We start from the raw sequence: 10,980 nt of genomic DNA, 5'->3' as shown, positions 1-10,980 counted from the left end.
ATAAAATATGAATGTAGAATTACAACTTCTATACTATTAGCACAGCTCTAAAATTAATCCAAACAGTTATTGTTTCATACAGCTTTCAGACACCTTTATGATATCAGTGGGACCCTGTTGTTTGCCTCCTATACAGTGCCTCACATCAGCACTCAAAGTACACAATACATTTAGAGCTTGGTATGTACACCTCCCAACACTGTGCATCACTTAGCATGAGCAGATATGAGCATTAAGGTGAATCTTGGGTGACAGCAAGAGAAAACGAGCATTTCAAGGCAAGGGTTAGAGAATTAAGCTGATCAAAAGTATCACTGAACAGGAATACTGGGCTTCTGTGGGAAGTTTTTGCACAGTCTACCAGGTTCTGATAACTACAACTTCATAAACAATTTTAAATGTGTAAGTCAAAGCTGAGGCTGCAGAGGCACTGATGGGAGGCCACACTAAAAGGCTGAAACGGTTACATTGTGGTTGGCACATTCATTGAGCGGTGTAACCCAATGCCCCTTTTCTCTGCAGAGATACGGGAACAGGAACAGGAAGACCAGCTTGTGGTTTACGAATCGAAAATCAGCAATGGAAATGTTTTTGACTCCACTGGTGGCTGTGCTAGTTCTGCAAAACAGAATGCATGAGTGATTTAAGAAATAACTAAATGAGTGTAAAACTGGGTGGTATTGGTGGCAGATGTCTGTGGTAACTCTAAAACCAGCTGAGTGCGAGCGTAAACACACCACACTGAGAGTCAGGTGAATGTTAATACAATAAATCATCAGCTCTGCCCTCATGTGTTCAGCTGAAATTACTTCATGATAAATGATAGTGTTTGTTTCTGCTGATGGCTGATCAATTAATCATGCAGATTAACAGCCACACCCATCGCCCACACTCTGTGTGTGAGGCAAGAAATGAGTCACAGGATTTGGCATAGGCAGGGTTTCCTTTGTGTTCTTTAGATTGAGCAGGAAAAAGCTTCACCAGCTGTAGACTGCTTGGTATGGTACCCAGGTAAGCAGCACAAACTTGTTTTGATTTGTTTTCAGCTGCTAGACTGTCTTTGCTTATTATAATCATGAAATATGGCTGTTTGTGTGTTCAGATGCATGAAAAATGGGGAAAAAGGGTTTACTTTTTCTCTCTCTTGAAACTGTTCTGTTCTTAGACGCATGTTTGTGGTGTTCCCAGCTGTCACTGTGCCACTTTCATTTCAGTAGACTGCTGTTTAACAAATATATGAAAGTGATCAGAAAAGGAATGAAATATAGTCAGAAATAATTACCTTGACGTTTTAATTATTCGATGAATATTTGATTATTATTAAAAGAAATGCTGGCATTTAAAAAAATGAAACCTAAACATTTCTGTAGCAGCTACAGTGTGTGTAATGAACATACTGCAGGAGCAGAACGATGACAGGGGTTGTGTACACACAGGTGCAGCGTTCGATACTGTCGACCATAATATCCTATTAGAGCGATTAGAACATGCTGTAGGTATTACAGGTACTGTGCTGCAGTGGTTTGTATCATATCTATCTAATAGACTCCAGTTTGTGCATGTAAATGGAGAGTCCTCTTCACACACTGAGGTTAATTATGGAGTTCCACAGGGTTCAGTGCTAGGACCAATTCTGTTTACATTATACATGCTTCCCTTAGGCAGCATCATTAGAAGACATAGCATACATTTACACTGCTATGCTGATGACACCCAGCTCTGCCCCTGAAAAGCTTAGAAATATGGTATCTAAGCAGATTCTTACTCTGGATGGCATTACCTTGGCCTCCAGTAACGCTGTGAGGAACCTTGGAGTCATTTTTGACCAGGACATGTCCTTCAATGCACATATTAAACAAATATGTAAGACTGCTTTCTTCCATTTGCGCAACATCTCTAAAGTTAGAAATATCCTGTCTCAGAGTGACGCTGAAAAACTAGTTCATGCATTTTTATTTACTGGCTTTTAATACAGCATGAGAGTTATTTGTTAATTCATAGTTGGTGTTTGCTTTTAATACTCTAAGTTGTTTTATTATGTATGCTGTATTCTTGTACAGCACTTTGGTCAACGCTCCTGTTGTAATTAAATGTGCTATATAAATAATTAAACTATTAAACTATGCATTTATTACTTCCAGGCTGGACGACTGTAATTCATTATTATCAGGAAGTCCTAAAAACTCCCTGAAAAGCCTTCAGCTGATCCAAAATGCTGCAGCAAGAGTCCTGACAGGGACTAGAAAGAGAGAGCAGATTTCTCCTGTTTTGGCTTCCTGTTAAATCCAGAATTCAAAATCCTGCTCCTCACATACAAGGTCTTAAATAATCAGGCCCCATCTTATCTTAATGACCTTGTAGTACCATATCACCCTATTAGAGCGCTTCGCTCTCGCTCTGCAGGCCTACTTGTTGTTCCTAGAGTATTTAAAAGTAGAATGGGAGGCAGAGCCTTCAGTTTTCAGGCCCCTCTTCTGTGGAACCAGCTTCCAGTTTGGATTCAGGAGACAGACACTATCTCTACTTTCAAGATTAGGCTTCAAACTTTCCTTTTTGCTAAAGCATATAGTTAGCAGTGTTGGGAAGGTTACTTTTAAAATGTATTCCATTACAGAATACATGCCCCAAAATGTATTCTGTAACGTATTCCGTTACGTTACTCAATGACAGTAACGTATTCTGAATACTTTGGATTACTTAATATATTATCGTGCTTTTTACAACAACGTGAATGTACTATTGCTGTGTGATTTATTACTATTACTGAAGGTCCGCGACTCCGAACTGTAGTAAAGGGACCTCTGACTAATACGGCGGGGTCCCTGTCGGCTCGTAGCCGAAAAATAGCTTTACTTTGTTGTGTGGGTCAACTTTTCTTGCGAGAGACAGAGAGAGGCGTTGAAAGGCTGCTCCAACGGAACTTATTGTTTCAGAGGAAAACAGGAACACGGTGTACAGTCGAGTCTTAATAGCTTACTTACAACTGGGCTCGTCAGGCTCTCTTCTTGGCTGCAGTGGTTATTATTATATTTACATGCTTCCAGCTCCCGTTTTTCCTCGATGACAACTCGTACCTTTCCACTCCCCTTTTTCTCCCTCCTCGCGCTCACAGACCCATAACGTGTATGGCAGTCCATTCTCCCTGCAACACGGACTACACTGCCCATGATGCTACATTCTTTAGAGCTATGCTTGTAGCATTCTGCCTGTTAGCTTAGCACAACAACAACAACAACAACGAAAAGGCGCTCTCTCACCCAGGAAACACACAGTCGCAGAGAGAGAGAGAGAGCGTCGCCCTGTAACCATGGCAACCGTAACGCTGCTGCCGCCTGGATCAACAGAATGTAGCTGTCAAACAAACCCAAACAGTCCTGACCCGCGACAAAATGAAACAGGAAAGTACCGCAGTGTAATCCATTTATTTCAACAAAGTAACTGTATTCTGAATACCACCTTTTTAAACGGTAACTGTAACGGAATACAGTTACTCATATTTTGTATTCTAAATACGTAACGGTGGTACATGTATTCCGTTACTCCCCAACACTGATAGTTAGGGCTGGACCAGGTGACCCTGAATCCTCCCTTAGTTATGCTGCAATAGGTGTAGGCTGCTGCATTGAATCATATCTGTTATTAACCTCTGTCTCTCTTCCACAGCATGTCTTTATCCTGTCTTCCTTCTCTCACCCCAAACGGTCACAGCAGATGGCCCCGCCCCTCCCTGAGCCTGGTTCTGCTGGAGGTTTCTTCCTGTTAAAAGGGAGTTTTTCCTTCCCACTGTCGCCAAAGTGCTGCTCATAGGGGGTCATATGATTGTTGGGTTTTCTCTGTATCTATGAAGAATTTTGTTGCGATTTGGTGCTATATAAATAAAATTGAATTGAACAGGTGTCATGTACGAACAGCAATTTTCCATATTAGATCTAAAATAAAATAAAATGAAACTGTTGCTACATGCCTGCCACAGTTTCTGTCTTGGTTGATTACATCTTGCCCATGTGCAGTTCCTGCACTGATGAGAGTGTGTGAAAGTAATATTTCTGATCTACCCTTCCTTCCCTTTTAGTGTTCCATACCATTGATCGGTGGCCTTTTGACCTGGAATACACCCAGCAGCCATGACAACATCTGGTCCCAGGGCCTGCTTTATTCTCACCTTGCATGTCGTCATTTTTCTCTCACTGCTGTTCTACAACAGCTTCTTGACCCACCGCGAGCTGCAGAGTTACCCCAACGGTGCTCATGGAGACATCAGGATTCTGGTGTGGCACTGGCCGTTTGGCCGCTCCTACAGTCTGGACGGGAACAAATGCCTCAAGATGTATAACATCAGCCGTTGTTTACTCACTGATGACAGAGCTGACTTCTCTGCTGCCGACGTGGTTGTGTTCCACCACTATGAGCTGAGCAGAGGTCTTTCATCTGTGCCCCTACACCTGGATCGACCTACGTCTCAGCACTGGGTGTGGATGTCCTTGGAACCTCCTGTCAATAATGTGAACCTCACACATTTCAACGGCCTCTTTAACTGGACGATGAGCTACAGGCGTGATGCAGACATATCCATTCCTTATGGGCAAACAATGCTGGGAGGTGATAATCTAAGTTTTCCAGCTGCTCCAAATCGCTCCTGCTTTGCCAGCTGGGTGGTCAGCAAATACAAGCCTCAACAGACTCGGGCTGCTTTTTATCAAAGACTAAAGAAGCATATCCCCATAGAGGTGTATGGCAGGTGGAACAAGAAACCCTTGCCAGACAAGAAGCTTTTGCCCACCATTTCAAACTGTCTGTTCTACCTTTCTTTTGAGAACTCTGAGAAAAAAGACTACATCAGTGAGAAACTCTGGAGGAACGCTTTTCAAGCAGGGGCTGTACCAGTGGTTCTCGGCCCCAACAAGGCCACCTACGAAGCCATGACCCCCCCACATTCCTTTATCCATGTAGCTGATTTCAATAGCCCAGCTGATCTGGCAACATATCTGAAGGTTTTGTCTGCAGACAGGCAGGCCTATGAGAAATACTTGGAGTGGCACAACACCTACCGAATTAAAACCTACAGTGACTGGAGAGAAAGGCTGTGTCAGATCTGTGTCAGGTATCCCAGTTTACCAGCCAGGAAAGTCTACCACGACCTGGACAGCTGGGTGAACGGCTAGTGTCTGATTTCTTCACCAAAGGTTTCAGACTGCGGATTCTGCTGAGTTTCCACATGCAAATGTAAAATGCAGAACACTTGAAGTACAGTGGAAGAGAATTTGTTGCACAGTCAGTTAATTTTGGTAAACGGTGAGAAACTGCAAGTTGAAGCAGGTGGGTAGGTTGCTAATAATCACGTTACACATGTTCGAACTACAGGTAAACGTGCCACTGAACAAGAAGCACGGTTTTTGTTAGTACTGACTGCTGGTGTGCAGTATCGTCTCAAAGGACATGAGCGATGGCAGATACACACTACAGATACATTTCATTACATGGTACCAGACTGAAATAATAATTCAGGGCTCCATGCTGGGCCACTGTGTTTTATTTAGGGCTATTCTTTGTGAGCAGTAGCAGATATTCTCCTGCCACTGCTGGACATTTCTCTGCTGTTTATCAGAATATTGGTGCCCCTTCCTTGGAAGGCGCATTAACATTTGCTTACTTTGTTCAATGCCACTTGTTCAAATGTTCTTGATGTTCCTTAGTGCACTAGACCTAAAACTGATCGCTGGTTACACGATGTCACTCGGGCCTCAGAAGGACGTGCAGGAAAGCGGAAAGAAAATGGAAAAAAGATCAACTCCAGATCTCCTTTCATATGTTAGGAGGAGCCCTGTTTCTTTATCAGGATGCTGTTCGAAAAGCAAAACTAAGTATTTATCAGATATCATCTCTAACTACAGCTACACGCCCTGTGTCTTATTCAACATCATTAATTCTGTTGTCAACCCTCCACTCACCACACATTCACCCATTTCCCCAAAAGCAATCAGTTCTGTCTCTAAACTCCCCTTCCTGTCCAAAATCCTGGAAAAAGCTCCAGATTAATGACATCTCAGAAACATTCAGCCTGGTTTTAAAGCGCTACATAGCACCGAGCTTGTGCTTTTAAACGTTTTTAATGATCTTTTATTAATTGCTGACTCTGGTAACTCTGCTATTTTAGTGCTTTTAGATCTAAGTGCGGCATTTGATACAGTGGATCATGGGATTCTCTTATCATGACTGGAGAGCTGTGTGGGTATTAAAGGAACTGCATGGTTCAGATCTTATTTAACTGATAGAAGTTTTTCTGTCAGGTTTGGTGGCTCTTCATCCTCATGATGAAGGCTCTAAAAGTTTTGCTAGACGGCCTTGCCCATATGGAAAAGAAATAGTAAAAACTTACATGATTTACTCATGAAAGTGGCCACTTTCTCATTACTTTCATATATTGTTCCAGTAAGTATCCAAAACATACAAGTTTCATTATATAATTTTTCAAGGGATCTTACATCTGTTTTCACTCTTGTATGCTTTTCATACAAGTTTCACACAAGACGGAACAAACTTTATAAGGTTTATAAATATCTTTTCCATATGGGTGATGACATTAAATCATGGTTTGCATTAAATCTTTTGAATGTAAATGATCAAAAAACTGAGATTGAACTATTTGGACCTTCTGAGCCTCACTCTTCTCTTAAGGTTGACCTTGGTGCTCTGGAAAGTCCAGAGGTCCCTTTGCAAAGAATCTTCGAGTGTTCTTTGATGACAGTTTTTCATTTGAGAAAAAATAAATTCTGAACATTTTGTCATTTGCTGACTTTGAGAAAGTGATCCATGCATTTACTTCATCCAGGCTTGATGCCTGTAATATTTTGGTATCAGCCAGGCTCTGCTCTCGTCTTCAGCTGGTTCAGAACGCTGCAGCCCGACTCTTGACAGGCTCTCGTAAACACAACCACATTTCCCCGGTCTTGCTTCGTTGACACTGGCTTCCAGTACGTTGTAGAATTGATTTTAACATTTTATTGCTTGTTTTTAAATCTCTAAATGGATTAGCTCCATCATACCTCTCTGATCTGGTAACTAAAAATACTCCAAACAGAACTCTCAGGCAGCTGATAAGTTGCTTCTAGCTGTCCCTGGCAGCAGGCTAAAACACAGAGGAGATCGGGGCGATCGCTGCGCCCAAACTTTGGATCATCTTCATATTAGGATCTCTCCCACACTCGACATTTTTAAAACCTTTCTGAAAACACATTTTTACTGAGTGTTGTTTTGTTCTTTGTGTGTTTGATCTACTTTTCACTTTTTTACTATGTACAGCACGCTGGCCAACCTGTGTTGTTTTCAAATGTGCTTATAAATAAATTGATTGATTGATTGTGTGGTTTAAAAGAATTCACCTTAATGGTATTATTGGATGTCTGCTATGTAATAATAAAATGAGAGTGCCATCAGTTAAATATGCATTTTTCGTCTTTTTGGCATTTGATGACAATTTTAATGGCAAATGGAGCTGGAGAGTGTCGCTGTTTGTACAAAAGATGCACGGGCAGAACAACCGGACATTTTTAACATATGTTGTTATTAACGTGATAATTTCCAGTTTGAAATACTGAAAATGATGTGTGTGTCTGATAGACGAGTCTGTCTTAACACAGAGTTTTCAAGGTGTGTGAAGGCCACCATCCAATCAGCCAGAGTATATGTGTACATATGTGGAAATATCAGAACGAAACAGAACATAGACACAAATAGGCTGTGTCTATTTTTTGTGTTTTTAGCTGACTTGCTCTCTGTACTTCAACATTTAGCTGCATCTGTTTTTTAAACTCTCATTTTCACCACCGTTCCACTGACACAGACACGATTTGCTGAGAGACGAAGGATGACACGGACTAATTTGGTGCTGGTTGGAGCTTCCGTTTAAAGTTGTATTGAATGTTTCTAAAGCATGCTATGATATGCAGGGTTTTCACACGGTTTGGTGCATTTGCTCTGTGAACGAGGTCCATTGTCTCGCTGCAGTGTGAACCGTTTTTCACAAGATGCAAAGCAGAATGTGAAGCATTTCTCTGAAGCATAAAGTGCCACTTCCTCCTGATGAGGGTGGAGTTGATTCAGTGTCCAAATCTCTACATCATCAAAAACTTGGTGCTCGGCTCTTTCTTTGTGAAATGCCGGTTTGTCACAAGTCAAGTCAGCCAGTGATTGTTAGTTATTGGATGAATAAAGAGAATAACAAACAATGAAAATGTGGTGTGTGTTATTTCAGCGATAGATGTGATGGGTGCGTCGATGACTGAGATAAAAGCATGTGGTTTCACACTCAGATCCACCCCTCACTAATTCAAACTCTCTGTGTGGAGGTTGGGACAAAAACCTCAGAGTCGAGACTTCATTATACCACAACATCACTGCGGGCATGTTTCACCCCCTGTGGTTTCATCTTCTATGAGTGTCTGAGTTTCTGTTTTTAATGTGATGATCTTTTAAAATGACTACAATTAATACAAATGGCCCATCAACATCATGGGTGAGGTAAATACAAATAAACAATACACTTCAAATAAAATTGCCAAGAGCAGCTGGTAAGAGTCTTATAGTATAATATATATGTCCCAGTGTTTTGAGTTTTACATTATTATTGGACTTTGATTTTGTCATCATTTATCATTTCTAGTCTTTTGTTACAATGTTACAGTTCTTAGTCTTCTGGTTCTGTCTCTGTGGGCCATGGTTGTGGTCGATCCTGTCAGCTGTATCCCCTTGTGAAGTCAGCGCCTCTGTGTTATGTTTCCTGTTTTACTTTGAAAGTCTATGTCTTATGTCAGTGCTTCTGGTTTTGCTTCCCTTGTTCTGTTCAGTTTGTTTCTATTTAGTTTGAATGCTTGTATTTATAAATTGGTTTATCTTCACATAAAACCACCCTCTACAATGGATATACTTATGAATTGGAGTGTTATATGGAATTCCACATTGTAACATTTTTTTTTTCATACTTTAATTACATTTATGCACATATTACAATCTCTCGTTGGGAGACAACATTAGTGCAACAACATCTTGAAAAGGTTGAATAAGAAACCAAACGAAAAAAAAACAAAAACACATATATACATATACATAAATATATGAAGGCCATTTTTATGACATATAACAGTTTCCTTTCTGCGAACACTTTAACATACATGTGGCTTACTTAGTACACCAAAAACACAATCATTAAAAGGATAGAGATTGAGTCCCATTGTCGCATATCAAAGCAGCCTCTTTACATGAATCCCTCAGTAATTCTAAAGATGACAAAAAAGATTTTAATTCAATTTTCAATGCAGTTAGGGAAGGTCTTTTACTTTGCCATTTGCATTTGTGTATGTGGTATTTGCCCATAATTATCACCACCTTGTGTAGCATGGACAGTTCCTTAGATGGATCACCATTATTATATAAAACTTGTGTTAGAGTCAGTGGGGTCATCCCATCTATTCTTATACTCAACCAGTCTACTAAATCTTGCCAGAAGTCAGTTGTTACTGAGCAGGAAAAAAACAAATGATCAATACTTTCCACATTTTGTGAACAAAATCCACATGGCTCTACCTCAAACCCAAACCTTTTTTTAAGCATTTCAGCTGCTGGGTAATATCCATTAATTATTTTAAATTGCATTTCTTTGACTTTGGGGGGGATAGGCCATTTTAAAAAGTGCGTATATTTGTTCGTTAATTCCACATTGTAACATGGATAGACAGACAGATTTCAAAACAGCCAGCTGGAATGTTAAAGGGTTGAATAACGGGATTAAGAGGAAGAAAATATTAACATATCTAAAGTTACCAAGAGTTGATATAGCCTTTATTTAAGAAATGCACATGTGTAAGTCAGAAGCCTTAAAACTTAAATGTTCCTGGGCAGGTAAAGTCTTTTCCAGTCCTGGAGCTGGTAAAAGTAGGGCAGTGTCGGTTCTGATTCATAAAGCAGTTAGCTTTACTGAAACAAAAGTAATAACAGATAAGGAAGGTAGATTTATATTGGCCCTAACTACTGGACACACCAATAATTTTATGTAATATCTATGCACCTAATGCGGACATACCCGCCTTTTTTCATAACCTGTCACAGTATCTTTTGGAATTAGAAGTGCACAAATAGTGGTAGGAGGAGATTTTAATCAAATACTGGATCAAGACCTAGATAGATCACTTCCTAGGAGAGGCACAGAGAGTAAATCTGTAGTTGCCACAAGGTAGATGACCTCAGATTTAGGTCTGAATGATATTTGGCAGACAATGCATCCAGAAGGCAGGGAATACTCCTTTTACTCTCCGCCTCATAATGTTTATACTAGAATCGACTACTTTCTTATTTCTGAAGCCTTAGTGAATAACTCTATAGATTCAAGTATTGGTAATATAGTAATTTCGGACCATGCGCCAAGTTTTCTATGTCTTGGAAATATTTTACAGATCCCCCAAAGCCGCAGATGGCATTTAAATGTGTCCTTAATTAAAGACTCTGGGTTTATTAAATTGATAAGAGATGAAATACAATTCTACAAACAGACAAATAATCGAGAGGACACTACATTGGCTACTTGGTGGGATGCTATGAAGGCATACTTAAGGGGGAGGATAATTTCTTACGCTCCCTTTAAAAAGAAGGCAGCTAACAAGAATATTATTAAGTTAGAAGCCAAATTAAAGGCACTTGAGGCAGTACATTCCCACACAAAAGACAGAGTTACGTTGAATAAAATTGTTAAAGTTAAATATAAGTTGAATGTACTGTACAACAGAAAGGCAGAATACGCTTTATTTCGCATTAATCAAGCATATTGGGAAATGGGAGAAAAGCCGAGTCGCTTATTAGCATACCGTCTTAAACAGAAAGACAGTATGAACCATATCCCAGGCATACGACAATCACATGGGGTTATTTCAGCTTCTATTAGACATATAAATGATGGATTCAGGGCCTTTTACAATAATCTTTATTCTACAC

At 40.2% G+C, this 10,980-nt stretch overlaps 1 protein-coding gene across 1 annotated transcript; it reads left to right on the top strand.

The window, feature by feature from the left end:
- The first annotated feature begins 919 nt into the window (after nt 1-919).
- LOC309719306 (alpha-(1,3)-fucosyltransferase 7) lies at nt 920-7,357 on the top strand. The gene is made up of 2 exons (XM_082555340.1): nt 920-1,011; nt 4,073-7,357. Exon 2 carries the CDS (start codon nt 4,125-4,127, stop codon nt 5,160-5,162), a length of 1,038 nt encoding a protein of 345 aa, XP_082411466.1. The 5' UTR covers nt 920-1,011; nt 4,073-4,124; the 3' UTR covers nt 5,163-7,357.
- The last annotated feature ends 3,623 nt before the right edge of the window (nt 7,358-10,980 follow it).

Source organism: Aulonocara stuartgranti, assembly GCF_965226115.1.
Source record: "Aulonocara stuartgranti genome assembly, chromosome: 12".
NCBI lineage: Eukaryota > Metazoa > Chordata > Actinopteri > Cichliformes > Cichlidae > Aulonocara > Aulonocara stuartgranti.
This window is presented reverse-complemented; position numbering and strand designations above follow the sequence as displayed.

What these genes read in the sequence shown, in the direction of transcription:
- LOC309719306 (XM_082555340.1), top strand. Translation starts at nt 4,125, where the DNA reads ATGACAACATCTGGTCCCAGGGCCTGCTTTATTCTCACCTTGCATGTC.